This window comes from Pelophylax lessonae (genome assembly GCF_965119305.1).
Source record: "Pelophylax lessonae genome assembly, chromosome: 3".
In the NCBI taxonomy this organism is placed as follows: Eukaryota; Metazoa; Chordata; class Amphibia; order Anura; family Ranidae; genus Pelophylax; species Pelophylax lessonae.
The window spans coordinates 26054445-26079628 of NC_138770.1; the positions used below are offsets into that span (position 1 = coordinate 26054445).

General features: G+C 42.6%; 1 protein-coding gene across 1 annotated transcript in view; it reads right to left on the reverse strand.

Moving 5' to 3' along the window:
- Nucleotides 1-873: 873 nt before the first annotated feature.
- The window catches only part of LOC309550260 (uncharacterized protein), a gene marked incomplete at both ends in the record, with an annotated part of 1652360 nt that continues 1628049 nt past the window's right edge, over nt 874-25184 (reverse strand). Inside the window, one exon of the mRNA XM_082250668.1 lies at nt 874-2157. Within this exon, the coding sequence (XP_082106794.1) occupies nt 874-2157 (1284 nt within the window). The remainder of the gene's footprint in view (nt 2158-25184) is intronic.

Consider the following 25184-nt stretch of genomic DNA (forward strand, 5'->3'; position numbering starts at 1 on the left):
GGTCTTGTTTCTGATTCAAGTTTATGTCTCCCCAAAACACACAGACTCCAGGAACTGGAGGTTCCATATCCATATTTGGGGCCTCTATGCCTCAAACCAGCAATGACTGTAGATGTTATGTAATCAGCTCAAACCACTGGGGCCTCCTGCTATAATGTGTGGTATGGTAAGTAGATCTCTCCCATTGTTCCATTGTTTCTGTCTGTCTGCTAGTATTGTCCCCTCCACCTAGGCTGGTTTAAGTGACCAGTTAATTAGCTCATGTTAAGTATATCACTGTAAGTTATCAGTTGCTAGAGGGGGAGTAGCGTAGTTCATGTTGGCTGTTCCTTAGTTATGTTAATTATATTTTTTTTACAGTTTGTATTGTTAGGGTAATATGATCAGGAGGGGATGTCCTCCTGTACGGTATGAAGTATGTGTCTGACCTTCAATAAACAGTCATTCCTTTGGATTTTTACCTCACATCTTGTCTGTGTACGATGTTTGGGGTAAAAGGGGCTGGTATTAGCTCTGTCTGCTCAGAACGGTTTGGAGGGCAGGAAGCACGGTTTGGTGGAAGAAAGCACCTAGTCGGAGTTCCAATGCAGTTCTTTTTTCTACTGCCATCAATGGCCAACACGGTACAACACTTCATCCATGTCTTTGGTGATCTCTGATCTCCTTATGAAGTGTATCTTACATGATGAAGATCAGCCATGGAGTATATCTGAGGTGTATATCAGAGTGTGCTTCTTTCACACATGAGAGCTGTGATGTCCCTCAACATTCCTATAGAAGACATTTCCCACACTCAAGGCACTAATACACCTCAAGGGTTGTGTGGGATCCCTGATGTACAGGAAGACAGGACTTCAGTGAGGAATCATTCCCTCACTCAGGACAAGAATACGGCTTCTTCCCCGTGTGAGTACTCTGATGATTGCAAAGATCAGAATTCTGCAAAAAACATTTTCCACACTCAGGACAGGAATATGGCTTTTCCCCCGTGTGAGATCTCTGATGTCTGGAAAGATTGGACTTATCTGAAAAACATTTCCTGCACTCAGGACAGGAATATGGCTTCTTCCCCGTGTGAGATCTCTGATGTGTGTTAAGATGGGGCTTCTGTGAAAAACATTTCCCACACTCAGGACAGGAATACGGCTTCTCCCCCGTGTGAGATCTCTGATGTGTAATAAGGTTTTCTTTTCGTACAAAACCTTTCCCACACTCAGGACAGGAATACGGCTTCTCGCCTGTATGAGATCTCTGATGTGTAATAAGGTTTTCTTTTCGTACAAAACCTTTCCCACACTCAGGACAGGAATACAGCTTCTCCCCTGTATGAGACCTCTGATGTGTAACAAGGTTTGATTTTTGTACAAAACATTTCCCACAATCTGAACAGGAAAATGGTTTCAGCCCCTTGTGCAGTTGCTTCTCCCCCGTGTGAGATCTCTGATGTGTGTTAAGATGGGGCTTCTGTGAAAAACATTTCCCACACTCAGGACAGGAATACGGCTTCTCCCCCGTGTGAGATCTCTGATGTGTAATAAGGTTTTCTTTTCGTACAAAACCTTTCCCACACTCAGGACAGGAATATGGCTTCTCCCCTGTGTGAGACCTCTGATGTGTAATAAGGTTTTCTTTTCGTACAAATCCTTTCCCACACTCAGGACAGGAATACGGCTTCTCCCCTGTATGAGACCTCTGATGTGTAACAAGGTTTGATTTTTGTACAAAACATTTCCCACATTCTGAACAGGAAAATGGTTTCAGCCCCTTGTGCAGTTGCTGATGTGTGTGAAGATGGGACTTGTGTGAAAAGCATTTCCCACACTCAGGACAGGAATAAGTCTTTTCATCCATGTGAGATTTCTGATGTCTGGAAAGACTGGACATCTGTGAAAAACATTTCCCACACTCAGGACAGGAATACAGCTTTTCCCCTGTGTGAGATCTCTGATGTGTGATAAAATGGGACTTTCTTGACAAACATTTCCCACACTCATCACAGGAATATGGCTTCTCCCCTGTGTGTAATCTCCAATGTGGGTAAAGATTGGACTTGTCTGAAAAACATTTCCCACACTCAGGACAGGAATATGGCTTCTTATCTGTGCAAGATCTTTTGTGCACATCAAGATCGCATTTAAAATGGAAACTCTTCCCACACTCAGTACAGGAAAACCTCTTATCTGTTGGAAGGACGGCACTGTCCCTCACAGTCTGAGGTTCCTCAGGATAAGAGGAATACGATGGTCCAGCACCATCCCTCACAGTCTGAGGTTCCTCAGGATAAGAGGAATACGATGGTCCAGCACCATCCCTCACAGTCTGAGGTTCCTCAGGATAAGAGGAATACGATGCTCCGGCACCGTCCCTCACGGTCTGAGGTTCCTCAGGATAAGAGGAATACAATGGTCTGGCACCATCCCTCACAGTCTGAGGTTCCTCAGGATAACAGGAATACGATGGTCCGGCACTGTCCCTCACAGTCTGAGGTTCCTCAGAATAAGAGGAATACGATGGTCCGGCACCGTCCCTCACAGTCTGAGTTTCCTCAGGATAAGAGAAATACGATGGTCCGGCACCGTCCCTTACAGTCTGAGGTTCCTCAGGATAAGAGGAATACGATGGTCCGGCACTGTTCCTCACAGTCTGAGGTTCCTCAGGATAAGAGGAATACAATGGTCCCACACTGTCCCTCACAGTCTGAGGTTGCTCAGGATAAGAGGAATATGATGGTCCGGCACTGTTCCTCACAGTCTGAGGTTCCTCAGGATAAGAGGAATACAATGGTCCCGCACTGTCCCTCACAGTCTGAGGTTGCTCAGGATAAGAGGAATACGATAGTCCGGCACCATCCCCCACAGTCTGAGGATCCTCAGGATAAGAGGAATACGATGGTCCATCTATACTGTGTGGTGCCGGATGGACATTTGAGGTAGTTGGGTTTTCTCCTGGACTATACTGTGTGATGTCCTCATCTTCTACTTTACAGTCTGGAGACAAAGTGAGACAATCCTCTGAGGTTTTCCTCATCTCCCGTCCATCTACTAAAATAGAAATAAAAAGATTATTACCAGACATCAGCAGATTGGTTCCCCTAAACCAGGACTCCACCCACATCAGACAGCTTTGTCTCTGAGGATCTTACAAATCCATCCTCAAGGTAACTAGTAAATGGGTCCTCTGATCTCCTACCAGTTCATTTCTTTATTCATGGACTTTAGTCAGAGAGTGAGGAAACAAAGAGAACTGTCTTTTATAGGACTGACAGTGATGAGGGGATTATAGGAGGAGTGTCCCCTCCCCCTCTATCACTCATTGCCATCTTCCCAACACAAGAAGTCCTGCACTTCCTTATTTAGTCCATGATTTAGTCATATTTAGTCATGAATAACAGCGGGGCTGAGTCCCCCCCCCCCCCCCCCACAGAGGTCAGAGAGTGAGGATAGGGGGAGAGCAACCAAGATGAAGTCTGGACTGATCCTGAAGACCACCATCATTATTGACTCCTCCCTCATTATCACTTTCTGTTTAAGGTTCCAAAGCCTGAGGATGTTATCACATTATTATCAATATGTAAAAGTCTGTCCTCCAATCAAATCATCAGATATAAAATGTCCAGCTGGTAGAACAGTAGAACATGGGTGCAAAAGAAGTAAAGCCTATGTAATGTACAACTTATTATAAAGGATACAAATGTCAGGACTATACAGTATACAGTATCAGAATTATGTACAACACATATAGTGCAGGGGTCAGAAGTATGTAATGTACAGCATAGAGTATATAGTGCAGGGGTCAGGAGTATGTAATGTACAATATAAATTATGCAGTGTAAAGGTCAGGACTCATAATATTGGTATTCAGTAATCAGTAGAAGCTTAAATGTTTCCATGAGACAAGTTGCAGAGACATCAGAGCAAGTAAATCTGGGAAAATTGCCGTCAGAGATCTTGCTAGACCTGAGCACTCTGGACCAATCAGAGAGCAGTATGGGTGGAGGAATGTATGTAGTGTTAATGGCCCACCTGTTCTGATCTCTGTAGGAGTGTCCTCCTCTATAAATGTCCCTGTTATTCCATCCTCCTCCATCCTCTCTTCTTCTTCTGCTTTAACCTCAACTTTTATATCTATCAGATCTTCACCCTAAAGAAAATGAGAGAAAAATCATCTGTAAAATAATCCACACATCATCTCCACAAGTCCATGTTCTAGATACTCCATCCCACCAACCTTGTAACAGTGGGGGATGGTGTGATCTTCCTGTTCAGAATCCCGGGAATACAGAGGACGGGGACATCTCTCTGGTGGGTTCCTGGTATTAGGTGGCTCCATCATATCCTTGTGTCCTTCTGAAAACTCCTCCATCACTCCATACTCCTCATCCTCCTCTTTATACTCTTCTTTAACATTAATATTATCATCCCCGAGGTTTCCACTCTGAATATATAATAAAACATTCATTGTAACAAACATGCTGTGTATAAATTATAACTACTAATAATTGTCACTCATCTACCTGAGTACACTGCCGGGGTATAAGATTAATACTTCTAAGATCGAGGATCTTTCTATCAACATTCCTCCCACAACTCTGGGCACCTTACAATCCGCTTACTCGTATCACTAGTGTACCTGTTCCCTCAAATACCTCGTTATTCATGTGACACCTCCTCCTCATTATACTAAGCTAACCTTCCTTCTTTATTTCAAGACATACATTTATCCCTGAAACAATGGGATGCTTACTGTATAATATCTCCTGGCTAGGCACGGTAAATGTCCTCAAAATGTGGTTCCTCCCCAAACTGCTGTACCTATTTGAGACTCTCCCGGTCCAAGTCCCTCTTTCTCAGCTGAAATTGCTGCAAAGTACCTTTGTTACATTTATATGGCACCATAAGTCCCATCGCATAGCACAATCCACTTTGCTTTGGCTGAGATCTAGGGGCGGTCTGGGAGCACCGACCTGTTAACCACTTCCCATCCGGGCCAATCCTGGCATTTCTCTCCTACATGTAAAAATCATCATTTCATTGCTAAAAAATTACTCAGAACCCCCAAACATTAAAAATATATATATTTTTTAAGCAAAGACCCTAGAGAATAAAAAGGCGGTCACAGCAATTTTTCAAACACAATTTCTTTGGAGAAAATACACAAAATGAATTCTAATGCAAAAAAAAAAACAGAATATAAAAGATGATGTTATGCCGAGCAATTAGATATCAAACATGTGTCATGCTTTAGAATTGCACACACTCGTGGAAAACTACGATACCTAAAAAATGCTATAGGTGGCGCTTTCTAAACAGGTAACCTGTAAACATTTTGAGTTACAGAGGAGGTGTAGTGCTAGAATTATTGCTCCTGCTCTAATGTTTGCAACAATGCCTCACATGTGTGGTCCGAACATTGTTTATATATGCGGGCGCAACCTACGTATGCGTTTGCTTTTGCGTGCGAGCACGAGGGACAGGAGTGCTTTAAAAACGTTATTATTAATTTTTTATTATGCGTACACCAACTCTTTAATTTTGTTTTGATCTCTTTTAGTCCTCTTACAAGAAATGTACACATCCTTTGTAATAGGAATAAGGCGTGACAGGTTATCTTTATGGAGAAATCTGGGGTCACGTAGACCCCAGATGTCTCCTCTACCCAGGAAAGCATGAGATAAAAAAGTACATTGATCTCTGCTTTCCAGGATAAAAATCGGCAGTGCTTACATCTGCCAGCGCCGGAAGTGACGTCATGATGTTGCTTTCGGCCTCCAAGGAGCATAAAGATGGCCGGGGACCATCCAGTCTCTGATCAGCTCTATAGTAATCAGTCGCCGGATCCGTTTTCCAGCTCCCCGATCGCATGGGAGAGCCCCGGGAGAGGCATTGAAGGGCGGTGGAGGATGTCCCGCTGCATGTAAAAGCAATCAAGCATTTCATGAGCTTCTAGGATGGCTTTAACAAGATAGGGAATCGCTGGCTGAAAAGAAAGATATCTGGATGATGCCTGCAGCTGCACCCATCATCCAGATATCCCCACTTCAATCCAGGATGTCATATGACAGCCTTCTGGTGGGAAGTGGTTAAATTATTATTATGCCCCCCACCTCCAGACTTTTATGTCCTGGTCTGTCCATCGCCCACCCAGTCGCTGGTCTGAAATCGAATTTGGGCTTATCTTCCCCACTCACCCATGCCCTTTATTATGGTCAGCTGACTCCACCATGTCCTCTCCACTGAAACAATCCTCCTCCCCTATGCTATTTATGTTGTCCACATGGAAAAAATGTTGCACACGGTATTTTCTTTCTTCACCATGTTCTCTCCTGCTTAACCTTTTATATAATCCTTCAATCCCAGACTCCCTGTCCTATGGAAGGATCCTACCCTGGGCCGAAGCCAATAGATTTTAGTTACGTCGTTTTAAACAAACATGTATACCGAGCGCTGAGGGCACAGATCATAGATGGATTCATGGGAAGACCAGGACAAACCTATGCAGCTGTCAAATACACTTTGTATAGTGCAAGATACAGGCATACACAAAACAAAAGACCACGCTAGGTGCCCCCCAGTGGTCACTAGAAGGAGAATTATCTGCAGGACTGTGAAAACAGCAGCCAGGTCTATTAAGGGTAAGGGTCCATGTACACGGGACGCTGGAAATGGTCGTTTAGGAGCAGTTGGGCGTTTTTTTCAGAAGCCCCTGAACCCATCTACATTTTATCTTATCTGTCCATGTACACCAGGTCGTTTACAGTCATTTGCAGGCAGTTGCGTTCAGGGACTTTTTTTAGAACGCAATTATTTGCGTTCGAACGTGTGTTTCCCGGCGTTTCAAACGCACAAACGCGTCCGAACGCGTCTGAACGCGATGACCCGCGTTTAGCGTTCGCGTTTTTCCATTTTAAAGGGGAATAATTTTTTTGACCTCTAGGAACGCTTCTAAACGCAAACGCCTGCAAACGCCGCTAAACGCGGGTACAAACGCGACCGAACGGACGTTTTAAACGTCCTAAAAATTCCAGCATTCAAAGGGACTTTTAACAACGTCCCGTGTACATGGAGCCTAAAAGTCTCACAACAGTTTATTACCCACAATGTGGTGGATAAGAACAGTCAAGTTGATGAAAACGCCAACAATACCACTGCAAAAGGTCCAGAGGCGTAACTAGAACCTTCAGGGCCCCGGTGCAAGTATCTTCCCTTCAAGCCCCGGGCTCTTCCCACTGATCCTGGGGCCCTTTACTCTGCTTGCGGGGCCCTTTATTGCGGTCCCACAGCGGGTCCCTTTCACAAGTTTTACAGTGGGCCCCCTTCCTGCCATCTCGGGGCCTCCCCACGGTGGTGGAATGCCAGGGCCCGGTTGCAAGTGTGACCTTTGCGATCCTGAAAGTTCACCCACTGGTGTCAGTAGTTTTTTATTTTTTGGTATTTTAATTGTATTATTTTTTATCATTTAATTTTTTTACAATGTCACTGACTATGACTCTGCCCATTTAGAGAAGCAAGGAGCTGGTAAATTATAGTTAAAGGAAAAGGAGGAATGTGGGACTTTAAATGAGTGTAGCTAGACATATGTATCTACTAGATGATGTAATAAGCATGTCCTAGCGCGGATCCCAGATCAGGGATCCGTGAAGGACTGACAATGCATAGGTTGGGTTAATGTAACATATATGACTCTGTAAAGCATACTATTAAGTCATAATAGATGCAGATTATGTTCAAATCAAAGAAAATATATCATGTCTAAAATCACAATAATGAAACATATTTATTGTGGAAATATTCTTTTTTTCTTTACAAGTAAACAACTTTAAAATATAAAAAACTTTATGTGACTTTATACCTCTCTAGGTCTCCCAGCCAATTATATATCACCACATCACCATTCCATCACTTTCCATTATTTTATATACCTTCTCACACTTGGTGATTTTCTTCTCAATATTCTATTCTTTGGTCTCTTTGGTTTCCATTGCATGCAATTCTGTACATGAATTTGGTTGTTTCCCATTTATATTCAATAGCTATTACTCATTTCATTTTGCTCCATTCAACTATATGACACTTTTGCTAGTTACCTCTTCGGCTATACGTACCGTCTATTCCCCCTTCTTCCAACCTTTATCTAATGCTCGGTCACCCACAGGCAGATTCTTCTTTGGGATTAATTTCTTGAACCCCGTATGTAATGTATTAAAGATAGAATTCTGTGAGATTATATATTTTTTCTTTCTTCCTAGTTAATTCATGTTAGATACTTATCCCAATTTTATATATATATTTTCAGACTGCCTCTGGTTCTAACGATCGTTGACCCATACTTGTTGGATTAATCTCCTAAGAGTCTCTCTTTTTGTTGGTTCGTTCATCATTATAAATCCTACTTGGGTCCTCCCTTTCCCGTTGCCCCCATGTGTGCGGGGTGCAATCCATGCTTCAGCCCCGGGCCAGGCGTTCTCCTGGAGCGGCCTTCGTTTTTGCCTGCACCGGACTGGTTTGCTTATGGATCGATGACACTAGTCAAAGGTAGTGTCAATCCCCTTACTTTTTCTATTCCATATCCTACATCTATACCAAAACCTCATCCATATTTTCACTTTCAGAAACCAATTCTCTTATGCTCCTGATGAGTGGACAGAGGTCCACGAAACGCGTCGAGCCGACAAATTATTTACATAATCCCATTTACACCTGATACAACAAACTTATAATCATTCAAGTTACTCTATGAAAACTCCTATCTAATTTCAAGATTATGTGTTTCTTAATGAGATTTACATCCTTATATCAAGCTGTTTTCGATCTTTAATATGAATATGTATGGTCTTATTGCTAATCTATATACATTCATGTATGTCTCTCCATGTATATGTTCTGTATGTATAATCTGTATTATTATTTTAATATATCGTGTCAGATTAGAATGGTCAAATGTTTGATTGTGTGCTAACCCCTTAGGGGTCCCCATGGTTTGGGTCATATAAAGTTTTTTATATTTTAAAGTTGTTTACTTGTAAAGAAAAAAAGAATATTTCCACAATAAATATGTTTCATTATTGTGATTTTAGACATGATATATTTTCTTTGATTTGAACATAATCTGCATCTATTATGACTTAATAGTATGCTTTACAGAGTCATATATGTTACATTAACCCAACCTATGCATTGTCAGTCCTTCACGGATCCCTGATCTGGGATCCGCGCTAGGACATGCTTATTACATCATCTAGTAGATACATATGTCTAGCTACACTCATTTAAAGTCCCACATTCCTCCTTTTCCTTTAACTATATGTTACTAGGGATGGAGTTAGCTAGACAATTATACTTCCGTGGCAGATCACTTTCCCTTGTTTGCCGAGCTGGTAAATTACATATTTACCGACCCCATCCTGGTTCTCTATTGTTACACATCCCCTGCAGCAGCCGGCAGGAAAGGGGAGAGGGATCACAGTGGGGGGGGGGGGGACCAGGGGAGCACACAGGGGCCCAGAGACAGCAGAACACAAGTGAACTGGATAGGAGGAGTGGCGGGGGTAGCATACAGAGGAACCAATCTCCTCCATTTTCTTTCTGCAGCTACAGGAGGAAAAAGGAGGACAGTGATTTCTCTACATGCTGCTCCCGCCTCCCCTCCTATCCAATTCTGGGCCCCCTGGAGCATTGGGCCCGGTTGCAATCGCAACCCCTGCAACCCCTGTAGTTACGCCCCTGAAAAGGTCCCTAGGCATTAATCAAGGGTTATCCAGCACTGCGGTGAGGGCTGATAGAGGGGCGCCAATCCAAAAGCCCTGGGAAATACGATACTGCCACTCGGGGAAGCAGACGGAGCACAGCAGCGCGCTCGGGTGACATCACTGTTGGCTAGTGGGCGGGAGCAGGAAGAACCAGAGGAAGCCTCGGGGTCCCAGCATGGAATGCAAGCTTGTAAAGTTGCCGTGATGACGTGTTTCACGTGCATGCGCTTTATCAAGTTACGGGGATAAAGGCAACTGGAGTATTTAAGCTGTATGTGTCCCAATAGAGGGGCGGGGAGTGGGCGGAGCTATGCAGATCTGGATGCCACTTAACCCATCAATGCTTATGGCTGCCATTGAGTCAGTTGCCATCAAATATAAACTCTACAGTATAATCACAAATGTACAAAATATCTTCATATCAATTAGAAAAAGAACATAATAAAAAGGGGAATATTTGCCTGTATACTATTGTGCATATTCTAAGAACTAACTCCTATTATAATAATAATAATAATAATAAAATATTACTATTAATGTTAATATGTCCGCCAGCGACAACAATTATGCCACACAAAGTGGTAAAAAGAAGTTAATGGGATATGAGGATTATTATTAGACAATATTATGGATCTCTAAGTCCTCATTCAAGCCATATGGTGATAAGGAACCAAACTTATAAATCCAGAAGGTCTCCTTCCTACATAAGAGGGAGAACCTTTCATTATCAGTAGGTGAACCCTTGTGGATGGTCTCAGTTGCCATGACCTCCAGATAAGCCATGTGCTTGTGATGTGTGTGGAGAAAGTGGCGGGGAACAGGGACCTTTTGCAGTGGTATTGTTGGCTTTTTCATTACCTTGACTGTTCTTATCCACCACATTGTGGGTAATAATCTGGTGTGAGACTTTTCCTCTTATAGACCTGGCTGTTGTTTTCACCGTCCTGCAGATAATTCTCCTTATAGTTGCGTCATTTTGTAGATTTGGTTACAAGGAAACTCAGACCCTTTGAGGAATTCCACACTAAGCTCCATATTCCCAATAACCTCTTTACCTCTTATATTCAATGGAAGCATTTTTCTCCACCCCCCCCCCCTCCATCATTAGCTTTACACCGCCCAACCAAATTCAAACACATATGAATCCAAGGCCCACACCAACCACACCTCATATCCTCCATCTACAAACTATTATACCAGGTGCTCCCGGTTACTGAAAACCTTCACTTACACTATATTGCCAAAAGTATTGGGACGCCTGCCTTTACACACACATGAACTTTAATGGCATCCCAGTTTTAGTCTGTAGGGTTCAGTATTGAGTTGGCTCCACCCTTTGCAGCTATAACAGCTTCAACTCTTCTGGGAAGGCTGTCCACAAGGTTTAGGAGTGTGTCTATGGAAATGTTTGATCATTCTTACAGAGGCGCATTTGTAAATTCAGGCACTGATGTTGGAGAGAAGAGAAGGCCTAGCTCACAGACTCCGCTCTAACTCATCCCAAAGGTGTTCTATCAGGTTGAGGTCAGGACTCTGTGCAGGCCAGTAAAGTTCCTCCACCCCAAACTCACTCATTCATGTTTTTATGGACCTTGCTTTGTGCACTGGTGTGCAGTCATGTTGGAACAGGAATGGGCCATCCCCAAACTCCTCCCACAAAGTTGGGAGCATGAAATTGTCCAAAATGTCTTGGTATGCTGGCGCCTTAAGAGTTCCCTTCAATGGAACTAAGGGGCCAAGCCCAACCCCTGAAAAACAACCCCACACCATAATCCCCCTCCACCAAACTTTACACTTGGTACAATGCAGTCAGGCAAGTACCGTTCTCCTGGCAACCACCAAACCCAGACATGTCCATCAGATGGCCAAACAGCTCCATGTTCTATCCAGAACTTTCAGGGTTCCTCTGACTTATTTCAGTTTACTGCATATACTGTCCAAGTATGCTGTATGTCTATTGGCGATTGCAAGCTGTAATATCTATATACCCTCTTCCTGGTGTAATATCTATATACCCTCTTCATGGTGTAATATCTATATACCCTCTTCATGGTGTAATATATATATATACCCTCTTCATGGTGTAATATATATATATACCCTCTTCATGGTATAATATCTATATACCCTCTTCATGGTGTAATATCTATATACCCTCTTCATGGTGTAATATATATATACCCTCTTCATGGTGTAATATCTATATACCCTCTTCATGGTGTAATATCTATATACCCTCTTCATGGTGTAATATCTATATACCCTCTTCATGGTGTAATATATATATATATACCCTCTTCATGGTGTAATATCTATATACCCTCTTCATGGTGTAATATCTATATATACCCTCTTCATGGTGTAATATCTATATATACCCTCTTCATGGTGTAATACCTATATACCCTCTTCATGGCGTAATATCTATATACCCTCTTCATGGTGTAATATATATATATACCCTCTTCATGGTGTAATATCTATATACCCTCTTCATGGTGTAATATATATATACCCTCTTCATGATGTAATATCTATATACCTTCTTCATGGTGTAATATCTATATACCCTCTTCATGGTGTAATATCTATATATACCCTCTTCATGGTGTATATCTATATACCCTCTTCATGGTGTAATACCTATATACCCTCTTCATGGTGTAATATCTATATATACCCTCTTCATGGTGTAATATCTATATATACCCTCTTCATGATCTAATACCTATATACCCTCTTCATGGTGTAATACCTATATACCCTCTTCATGGTGTAATATCTATATATACCCTCTTCATGGTGTAATATCTATATACCCTCTTCATGATGTAATACCTATATACCCTCTTCATGGTGTAATATCTATATACCCTCTTCATGGTGTAATACCTATATACCCTCTTCATGGTGTAATATCTATATACCCTCTTCATGGTGTAATATATATATACCCTCTTCATGGTGTAATATCTATATACCCTCTTCATGGTGTAATATCTATATACCCTCTTCATGATGTAATACCTATATACCCTCTTCATGGTGTAATATCTATATACCCTCTTCATGGTGTAATATCTATATACCCTCTTCATGGTGTAATATCTATATACCCTCTTCATGGTGTAATATCTATATACCCTCTTCATGGTGTAATATCTATATACCCTCTTCATGGTGTAATATCTATATACCCTCTTCATGGTGTAATACCTATATACCCTCCTCATGGTGTAATATCTATATATACCCTCTTCATGGTGTAATACCTATATACCCTCTTCATGGTGTAATATCTATATACCCCCTTCATGGTGTAATATCTATATACCCTCTTCATGGTGTAATATCTATATACCCTCTTCATGGTGTAATATCTATATACCCTCTTCATGGTGTAATACCTATATACCCTCTTCATGGTGTAATATCTATATACCCTCTTCATGGTGTAATATCTATATACCCTCTCCATAGGGTAATACCTATATACCCTCTTCATGGTGTAATATCTATATACCCCCTTCATGGTGTAATATCTATATACCCTCTTCATTGTGTAATATCTATATACCCTCTTCATGGTGTAATATCTATATACCCTCTTCATGGTGTAATACCTATATACCCTCTTCATGGTGTAATATCTATATACCCTCTTCATGGTGTAATATCTATATACCCTCTTCATGGTGTAATATCTATATACCCTCTTCATGGTGTAATATCTATATACCCTCTTCATGGTGTAATACCTATATACCCTCTTCATGGTGTAATATCTATATACCCTCTTCATGGTGTAATATCTATATACCCTCTTCATTGCCTGTGTTGTGAAATACAATGGATGTAACTTCTTTATTTTTGTGAAATTCAATAAAAATAAAATTACAAAAAAGAATTCCCAGCACCGCTCACCTCTCCTGTCAGCAGCTCCATCATCTTCTTGGTGACTTCTAGAATCTTCTGCATGTTGTGTCTCTCAGGTTTTAGGGAGTCACATGGAGGCACTGTGATGGTCATATGATCACCTGACTTCAGAAGAGGAAATCTCTGTATTGAGGAACCAATAGGAATATCATGTTAGAATCCCAGAATCCTCCTCACCTCTCCGGTCAGGTCTGAGTTTTATTAATAGAGATAAGAGTGATGTCATGTGACCTCCCAGAATCCTCCTCACCTCTCCGGTCAGGTCTGTGTTTTATTAATAGAGATAAGAGGGATGTCATGTGGCCTCCCAGAATCCTCCTCACCTCTCCGGTCTGTGTTTTATTAATAGAGATATGAGTGATGTCATGTGACCTCCCAGAATCCTCCTCACCTCTCCGGTCTGTGTTTTATTAATAGAGATATGAGTGATGTCATGTGACCTCCCAGAATCCTCCTCACCTCTCCGGTCAGCAGGTAGATGATCTCCAGGGTGAGGTTTAGTATCTTCTCAGTCATGTGACTCCGGTCCTCCTCCATCCTCATTGGTCATGTGATCTATACAGGTTTCCCTGTAAACCAATAATTGATGAGAGAGAATGATGTGGACAGTACTGGTTGTGCAATATTAGGATGGGGATGTATGGGGGATAATATGAGGGAAGAATGGACCCCGGTGGGATTACACAGAGGAACATTCAGTTTAGTGTTCTTTTTTTTTTTTTTTTTAAGTAATTTTCATTGGAATTTTAATTTAACAATTTCAACAATAACATTTACAATTATTTGTTACTTCTGACTCATTGCTTGGTGCATGGAACAACAGTTAAGAAAATGAAGGAAATTATGAGAATTACAGGAGTACCAGGTAACAGTTAGATGAGAAAAAAAACTATTTAATCATAATAGTTTAGTGTTGTTTTGATCCAGAAGTCTCTTACCTTTGGCTTGAGAGATCAGAAAGTCTTTTTTGCTAGTTTTTTATCTACTGGTAAAGAGGGACAAATAAGGTTCCCTTTGTCTAAACAAACCCCCCAACCCCCACACCTAATACAAGTCAACTAAGTTGTTAAAAAAATAAGACTAATGAGAAATAAGAATGAGGAGAATGTTCCGGCCCCGTAAGTGGTGAAATGTTCTGACCCTGAAGGGGTTGTTCTAGGTTTCCACACTATATATGTGTGTATCATCATCTGCTGGAGATAAAAGACGTCACAGTGACTATGGAGGAAGAGGACGGACATGACGGGGGGTTACTGGGTGTAAATAGAAAATAAGATCTTATTACCTTATTATTGCTGCCACTTCCAGTAATGGCTTCTCTTTATTTCCTCCCAACTCACCTCTCGCCCGGAAAATCTTTTTTTACATCTGACATCACTTCCTGTTTTTACCTGATATTACTTCCTGTCTGTATTCTATAGAGACTTTCTGTCTGGGTAGAAGTGAGATCACCACCTTGTGGAGCTCAGAGGAACTGCAGCCCTGAGAACCGTCTGGTAGTGTGAACACGGCCTTGTGCTGTGTGTGTATGTACTGTATATCCTTCCCCTTTCTCTCCTCCCTGAGTGTGTATGAAGAGGCGGAGCTCCTGCTGGAACAGCGGTCGGAGGAGGAAGCCGAGTCTAGGAGGGAGACTGACAGAAAGCACAGCAGACTTGCAGGAGTGAGCGAGGAGGATCCAGTTCCTTTGCCATCGGAGGTGAGGAGAGTGTGAAGGATGTTTGTGACTCTGGTAGCTGAAAAGCTGGGAGTCATATTGCTCTGGTGAGTGGGGAAGCACTACTAAGGGGGCGCCCTCACCATCACGTGTGTAAGAGGTGGAAGAAGGCGTGGCTACACTACAGCTGGCACAGTTTGGAGCACGAAGAACTTTCACACCTTATCAACTTTTCATTCATTTGTGGACTGTTTTTTGAGAAGTAGATGCAAAGTGGAAGCAGTGGACCTGCAGAGAACACTGTATTGAGTACACAATGTTGTATGATTACATGAATTTGCACAGGTTTTTAGGTTATTTAATATAGCAGCAAATATTATGAGATTAAAGTAGTAGGTGCAAAGTGGGAGCAGTGGATCTGCAGGGAACAGCATCTTGAACACAAAACACTTTATGTTGTATATAAATTTGCACATGATTCAGTTTACTTCATCCATTGATAAACACCAAAAGATCAATGAAGTAGGTGTAAAGTGGAAGCAGTAGATCTGCAGAGAATATTATTTTGAGCTCCTAGCACTTTATATATGAAGGTATCCACATAGAGTGCCGGGACAAGGTGATCAAGGGCCCAGGGCAAAGATGACAAACTGCAGCCCCCCTCCTGCCCACCCCTTTTCCTGGCCCTGTCCACATATTTTAGTGTATTTGTGATAATTTATGTGTACACACAATAGGACAGCGCTGTGACACATAATACTCTTCTAGTTGATAAAGGGAATACTTACCTTTGTTACAGCAGCAGTCCGGTATAAGTTATTTTTGTAGGTATTTGAGTTGTTACACATAGCGCAGGTTTTTTTCAATTTATATTGGGGACATAATTGCCCAAATCTGGGGATCAGGAGCCATTTCCACCCTTTACTCTTGGCTGGGGTTCTTTGTATCCATATAACAGATGTTCTACATGACTAAATCTGCAATCAATTTTACTGCAAAATTAAAGGCGCCAAAATGTCTCCCCCTGAGCAGTAATATATTTCTATCCCCCTTGGTGGGAGTGGAGATGACCCATCTATAAATATATACAGTACATACACACAGCATAAGGCCGAGATGTTTCTCAGGGCTGCAGTTCCTCTGAGCTCCACAAGGTGATGATCTCACTTCTCCCCAAACAGGAAGTCTCTATGGAATACAGACAGGAAGTCTCTATGGAATACAGACAGGAAGTTCCGTGTGAGAGGTGAGTTGGGAGGAAGTAGAGAGAAGACGTTGCTGGAGATGGCAGCAGAGGAGGTAATAAGATTTTATTTTCTATTTACACCCAGTAACCCCCCCCCCCCTCATGGCCGTCCTCTTCCTCCCTAATCACTGTGACGTCTTTTATCTCCAGCAGATGATGATACTTATCTTTAAATCTCTGCCCTCTTAATAGTCTGATCATATAACTGTGCCCAATGCTCCCATCACCCTAAACCTTCTGGCAGCAGCTGCAATCCACAAAACTTGTTTTACATTACTCTTCTTCCTAAAACCAATCTCCCCTTCTCCTGAGCCCTCTGGAATGCCCGCTCTGCCTGTGACAAACTCACCTCCCTCCATGACCTCTTTATCATGAATTACTTTAATTTATTTGCCATTACTGAAATCTGGCTTCATGAATCCGACACTGCTTCTCCTGCTTCCCTCCCCCATGATGGCCTTCTCCGGACTCACTCTTCCAGACCTACGCAGCTCCTAACAGGTACTTCACCCACCTACCCCTATGCAAAACGTGCTTAAGAGCGCAGCTACATTTCAGAAAACGTAGCTGCACTCCTAAGCACCTGTGGCGTAAGACTAAGTCCCAGAATGACTTCAACCAGTATAAATCTGCCCTCCGAAAATGCTACTCTTGCCTCTTCACTGCCAAGCAGACAACGCTTCTCTACCTCAACTCTCTTCTTCGTCCTCTTGTGCCTCCACTCTCCAACTCACTCACTGCCCAGGAGATCACCAATCACTTCAACAATAAGATTGATTCAATTCATGAAGAGATCTCCAATGTACAGATACATCCCCCACTTAACACCCCATGTCCAATCATTACCTCCCCCATTCAATCCTGCAACTATTGATGAGGCTGCTACATTTTCTCTAACTTCCACCTGCCCCCTGGACCCTGCTTCCGCACAAGTGCTACAGTCACCCTCTGGCTTTATTCTACACTCTCTAACCCACATCCTAAATCTCTCCCTCTCTTCTGGCACCTTCCCCAATTTTCTAAAACATGCACTAGTCACCCATATCCTTAAAAAGCCCTATCTGGACCCCATGCTCACCTCCTTCATTCCCCTTTTCCTCCAGACTCCTTGAAAGCCTGGTCTACAACTGACTGTGTGACCATTTGATTGAGAACAAATTTTGCGATCCCCTTCTGTCTGGATTTCGCTCTCAACACTCCACAGAAACTGCTTTCCTTACGGAGAACAGCTAAAACCAATGGAACTTTTCTGTACTCCTAATCCTGGACCTCTCTGCTGCCTTTGATACAGTGGACCACCCCTCCTCTTCAAAAAACTCCACTCCTTTGGTCTCTGTGACTGTACTCTTCCCTGGTTCTCATCCAACCTATCACACTGCACCTTCAGTGTCATCTACAATTCGACTCCCTCTTCTCCTCTTCCTTACTCTGTCGGGGTTCCCCAAGGTTCTGTTCTTGGACCTCTCCTATTCTCAGTCTACACCTCCTCTCTGGGTCAGTTGATTGCCTTTCATGGCTTTCAATACCATTTCTATGCTGACGACACAAAAATGTATCTTTCTATCCTTCAGATCACTCCATCATCTCCTCATGCATTACTAATTTACTAACAGACATATCAGTCTGGATGTCACACCACTTCCTCAAACTCAATCTATCCAAAACCGAGCTCATAATATTTCCTCCCTCACAAGCCTCTTCCCCTGATTTCTCTGTCCAAATCAACGGCACAACTATCACCCCATCCCCGCATGCCAAGGTGCTAGGTGTATTCCTGGACTCTGAACTATCCTATCAGACCCATATCCATTCACTATCCACAGCTTTCCGCTTCAACCTCCACAACATCTCTGAAATATACTCCTTCCTAACCAATGACACCACAAAGCTCCTAATTCACTCCCTAATCATCTCTCACCTCGACTACAGCAACTCCCTTCTCATTGGCTTACCCTTACATAGGTTATCCCCCTTTTAGTCTGTCATGAATGCTGTTACAAGACTCATCCACCTTACAAACCACTCAGCATCTGCTACCCCTCTCTGCCAATCCCTCCATTGGCTGCCACTCACCCAACGAAATAAATTCAAAATACTAACAACAACAACAACTTACAAAGCCATCCACGGCTCTGCTCCCAGCTACATCACTAACCTGGTCTCACAATACCAACCAAATTTTTCCATTTGTTCCTCCTAAGACCTCCTGCCCTCTAGCTCCCTTGTCACCTCCTCCCATGCTCATCTCCAAGACTTCTCCCAAGCTTCTCCTATCCTATGGAACTCCCTACATCAATCTGTCTCCTTCTCTTCAGAGAAGCCTATTGTGCCCACACCTATCAACTGTACATTCATTTTCTTCATCAGTCCATCCCCCCACAGTTATTACCTTTTCTATCACTTGACCCCTCCACCTAGATTTCTAATGAACAGGGCCATCTGATTCCTCCTGTAATAAATTGTATTCTAATTGTACTGTCCGCCCTCATGTTGTAAAGTGCTGCGTAAACTGCAATATATAAATCCTGTATAATAATAATAAATGTGCTCCCCTGGGGAGAGGAGTTTTTGAATGTACAGCAAACCTCCCACTACCCACTCACATCCACATCCTATTATTGTGTGACTAATACAATCCAAATAATTCTTACCTTCATTTCCCAAAGTTATCCGTCTACAAGGAGACCTGTATAGATCAAATGAGGATGGAGGAGGACCGGAGTCACATGACTGAGAAGATACTAAACCTCACCCTGGAGATCATCTACCTGCTGACTGGAGAGGTGAGGAGGATTCTGGGAGGTCACATGACATCACTCTTATCTCTATTAATAAAACACAGACCTGACCAGAGAGGTGAGGGGGATTCTGGGAGGTCACATGACATCACTCTTATCTCTATAAATAAAACACAGACCTGACCGGAGAGGTGAGGAGGATTCTGGGAGGTCACATGACATCGCTCTTATCTCTATTAATCAAACACAGACCTAACCGGAGAGGTGAGGGGGATTCTGGGACTCTAACATGATATTCCTATTGGTTCCTGAATACAGAAATGTCCTCCTCTGAAGTCAGGTGATCGAATGACCATAACAGTGCCTTCATGTGACTCCCTAAAACCTGAGAGACACAACATGCAGAAGATTCTAGAAGTCACCAAGAAGATGATGGAGCTGCTGACAGGAGAGGTGAGCGGTGCTGGGAATTCTTTTTTGTAATTTTATTTTTATTGAATTTCCCAAAAATAAAGAGGAAAATAGTCAATGGTTTGAATTACGCAAACAACACAAACAGCATGAAGAGGGTATATAGATATTACAGCATTGCGGCGGGAGTTACTTTGGGCGGGGGGCTTGTGGAACCCAGATTACATTAGAGAGGTCAGGAAACTCTTTGCCCGGCTCCCCCGGCCCCTCCTATGTGTAAGTCACCCTGTGTCTATTAGGGGCACAGGGTGACAGAGAAACCCAGTTGGGTCTGCACTAACCAGACTCACAGTACAACCACACTGGACTCAGCATTTCCTGTTACCCCGGTTATCCTGGGTTCTATATGTGTGGTTTGTGTTGAAAGAATGAAGGGGGCTCTTTCCCTTAAGACCATAATATTTATGAACAATATCCCTCAATAAATATATTATGATACATTGGTTCGACCTTTTCAGGCTGCTTGTAGGAGTTTATCTAATAGACCATTGCTAGATAGTTTGAGGTGGGGTGGGGTGGGGTTTGTTGTTGTTAAGTGCCTGTATCCCATCGTTCTGTTGTTTCTGTCTGCCTTGGGATCAACCTATTATGGGATGTATATGTGTATGTGGATTAGCTACTAAAGGGGAGGGGGGATTGTCCCAGAGTGTATAACTCTTTGTGCCTGTGTTTGAATAAACAGTCTTATGCTTCTTACCACCCTACACTGATGTCTTGACAAGTGACTGGGTGGGCTAAGGGATCTTGGATCGTGCTGGTACCAGGCAAGAGAAGCTTATACGGCAGACATACTTTTCTTGAGTACGGGGTCCGTCACAAGCATGAAGAGGGTATATAGGTATTACGCCATGAAGAGGGTATATAGATATTATAGCATGATATATCATGACTTGATAAAGTGCATGGGTGCGAAACTTGTCATTACGGCAACTGTCCAAGCTTGCGTTCCATGCTGGGACCCTGAGGCTTTCTCTGGTTCTTCCTGCTCCCGCCCACTGGCCAACCGTGATGTCACCCGAGCCCGTTGCTGAGCTCCTTCTGGTTCCCCAAGTATCGTATTTCCCAGGGCTTTTGGATTGGCGCCCCTCTATCAGCCCTCACCACAGGGCTGGATGACCCTTCCATTAATGCCCAGGGACCTTTTGCAGTGGTATTGTTGGCTTTTTCAATTCCCTTGACTGTTCTTATCCACCACATTGTGGGTAATAAACTGTTGTGAGACTTTTACCCTTTAAATACCTGGCTGTTGTCCTGCAGCTAATTCTCCTTCTATTGACTACTGGGGGGGCACCTAGTGTGGTCTTTTGTGTATGCCTGTATCTTGCACTATCCAAAGTTTATTTTGACAGCTGCATAGGTTTGTCCTGGTCTTCCCATGAATCCATCTATGATCTGTTCTCTCAGCCCACGGTATACATGTTTGTTTAAAATGACCCAACTGAAATCTATTGGCTTCGGCCCAGGGCAGGATCCTTCCATAGGACAGGGAGTCTGGGATGGAAGGATTATATAAAAGGTAAGCAGAGGAGAACATGGTGAAGAAAGAAAATACTGTGTGCAACATTTTTTCCTTATGGACAACATAAATAGCATAGGGGAGGAGGATTGTTTCAGTGGAGAGGACATGGTGGAGTCAGCTGACCATAATAAAGGGCATGGGTGAGTGGGCTAGATAAGCCCAAATTCTATTTCAGACCGGCGACTGGGTGGGTGATGGACAGACCAGGACATGAAAGTCTGGAGGTGGGAGGCATAATAATAATTTAACCACTTCCCATCGGAAGGCCGTCATATGACGTCCCGGACTTGAAGTGGTGATATCTGGATGATGGGTGCAGCTACAGGCATCATCCAGATATCTTTCTTTTCAGCCAGCAAATCCCTATCTTGTAGAAGCCCTAGCTGGTCATGAGCCGCTTGATTTACAGGCTGCGGGGGGGAGGGATGTCCTCCCCCCCTCCTGCTGCCCTCCAGTGCCATAGAGCTGACCATAGAATGGATGGTCCCCGTCCATCTCTATGCTCCTGGGAGGCCGAAAGCAACATTATGACATCACTTCTGGTGCTGTCAGATGTAAACACTGCCAGTTTTTCATCCTGGAAAGCAGAGATCAATGTTTTTTTTAATCTCATGCTTTCCAGGGTAGAGAAGATATCTGGGTTCTATGGGACCACAGATTTCTCCATAAAGAGGACCTGTCACACCTTATTCCTATCACAAGGGATGTGTACATTTCTTGTAATAGGAATAAAAGTGATCAAAAAATAGAGTTGGTGTACAAATAAAAAATAAATAAAAAAATATTAAATAATAATAATAAAAAAGATTTTAAAGTACTCCTGTCCCCTCGTGCTCGCACGCAAAAGCAAACGCATACGTAGGCTGCGCCCGCATATATAAATATACGATGTTTGGACCACACACGTGAGGCATCGCTGTGAACGATAGAAGAAGAGCAATAATTCTAGCACTAGACCTTCTCTGTAACTCTAAACAGGTAACCTGTAAACATTTGGAAAGCGTCGCCTATGGAGATTTTTAAGTACCGTAGTTTTGCGCCATTTCACAAATGGGTGCAATTCTAAAGCATGGCACATGTGTTTGATATCTAATCACTCGGCATAACATCATCTTATATATTTTACAAAAATTGGGTTACAGGTATCTATGATGGTTTTTTTTTAATTCATTAAAGTGTATTTTTTTCCAAAGAAATTGTGTTTGAAAAATTGCTTCTATTTATTCTCTAGGGTCTTTGCTGAAAATATATATATATTTTTATTTTTTGGGGGTTCTGAGTCATTTTTTAGCAAATAAATGATGATTTTGACATGTAGGAGAGAAATGCCAGGATTTGCCCGGATGGGAAGTGGTTAACAGGTCAGGTGCTCCCAGACCGCCCCTAGATCTCAGCCAAAGCAAAGTGGATTGTGCTATGCGATGGGATTTATGGTGCCATATAAATGTAATAAAGGTACTTTGGAGCAATTTCAGCCGAGAAAGAGGGACTTGGACTGGGAGAGTCATAAATGGGTACAGCAGTTTCGGGAGGAACCACATTTTGAGGTCATTTACCGTGCCTAGCCAGGAGATATTATACAGTAAGCATCCCATTGTTTCAGTGATAAATGTATGTCTTGAAATAAAGAAGGAAGGTCAGCTTAGTATAATGAGGAGAAGGTGTCACATGAATAACGAGGGATTTGAGGGAACAGGTACACTAGTGATACTAGTAAGCGGATTGTAAGGTGCCCAGAGTTGTGGGAGGAATGTTGATACAAAAGAGCCTCGATCTTAGAAGTATTAATCTTATACCCCCGCAGTGTACTCAGGTAGATGATTGACAATTATTAGTAGTTATAATTTATACACAGCATGTTTGTTACAATGAATGTTTTATTATATATTCAGAGTGGAAACCTCGGGGATTATAATATTGTTGTTAAAGAAGAGTATAAAGAGGAGGATGAGGAGTATGGAGTGATGGAGGAGTTTTCAGAAGGACACAAGAAAATGATGGAGCCACCTAATACCAGGAACCCACCAGAGAGATGTCCCCATCCTATGTATTCCTGGGATTCCACACAGGAAGATCCCACCATCCCTAACTGTTACAAGGTTGGTGCAATGGAGCATCTAAACATGGACTTGTGGAGATAGTGTGTGGCTTATTTTATGTGAGCTTATATTTTATAGATGATTTTTCTCTCATTTTCTTTAGGGTGAAGATCTGATAGATATAAAAGTTGAGGTTAAAGCAGAAGAGACGTATGTGAGGGATGATCAGCAGTCTATGGAGGAGGATGGAATAACGGGGACATTTATAGAGGAGGACACTCCTACAGAGATCAGCACAGGTGGGTCATTAACACTAAATACATTCCTCCACCCATACTGTTTACTGATTGGTCCAGAGGGCCCAGGTCTAGCAAGATCTCTGACCCCAATTTTCCCAGATTTGCTTGCTCTGATATCTGCTGGCTGTGCCGGGTGGAGGGATATGTCTGTATAGTCTCAGACCCACTTCACTGAGTGCAGTCTCAGGAGATGGGAGGCAGCGGTGTGGGACCCCTGCAATTTGTCTCAAGTAACATATAAGATTCCACTGATTACTGAATACCAATATTAGTCCTAACCCCCACACTATATACTCTATGTTATACATTACATACTCCTGATCCCTGCACTATATACTCCATGTTGTAAATTACATTTTCCTGATCCCTGCACTATATACTCCATGTTGTACATTAAATACTCCTGACCCCTGCACTATATACTCTATGTTATACATTACATTCTCCCGACCCTGCACTATATACTCTGTGTTGTACATAATCCTGATACTGTATAGTCCTAACTTTTGTATCCTATATAATAAGTTGTAAATTACATAAGCCTTACTTCTTTTGCACTCATTTTCTACCAGCTGGACATTTTATATCTGATGATTTGATTGGAGCACAGACTTTTACATGTTGATAATAATGTGATAACATCCTCAAACTTTGGAACCTTAAACAGAAAGTGATAATGAGGGAGGAGTCGGTAACCCAATGATTGTGGTCTTCAGGATCAGTCCGGTCTTAATCTTGGTTGTTTCCCACCCCCCCCCCCATCCTCACTCTCTGACCTCTTGTGGGGCTCAGCCCCGCTGTTATTGATGACTAAATCGTGGACTAAATAAGGAAGTGCAGAACTTCTTGTGTTGGGAAGATGGCAATGAGTGATAGAGGGGGTGGGGACACTCGTCCTATAATCCCCTCATCACTGTCACTCCTATAAAAGACAGTTCTCGTTGTTTCCTCACTCTCTGACTAAGGTCCATGAATAAAGAAATGAACTGGTAGGAGATCAGAGGACCCATTTACTAGTTACCTTAAGGGTGGAATTGTAAGATCCTCAGACAAAGCTGCCTGATGTGGGCGGAGTCCTGGTTTAGGGGAACCAATCTGGTCATGTCTAGTAATAATCGTTTTATTTCTATTTTACCAGATGGACGGGAGATGAGGAAAACCTCAGAGGATTGTCTCACTTTGTCTCCAGACTGTAAAGTAGAAGATGAGGACATCACACAGTATAGTCCAGGAGAAAACCAGGCTACCTCAAATGTCCATCCGGCACCACACAGTGTAGATGGACCATCGTATTCCTCTTATCCTGAGGAACCTCAGACTGTGAGGGACGGTGCCGTCCTTCCAACAGATAAGAGGTTTTCCTGTACTGAGTGCGGGAAGTGTTTCCATTTTAAATGCAATCTTGATGTGCACAAAATATCTTGCACAGGTGAGAAGCCATATTCCTGTCCTGAGTGTGGGAAATGTTTTTCAGACAAGTCCAGTCTTTACCCACATCGGAGATTACACACAGGGGAGAAGCCATATTCCTGTA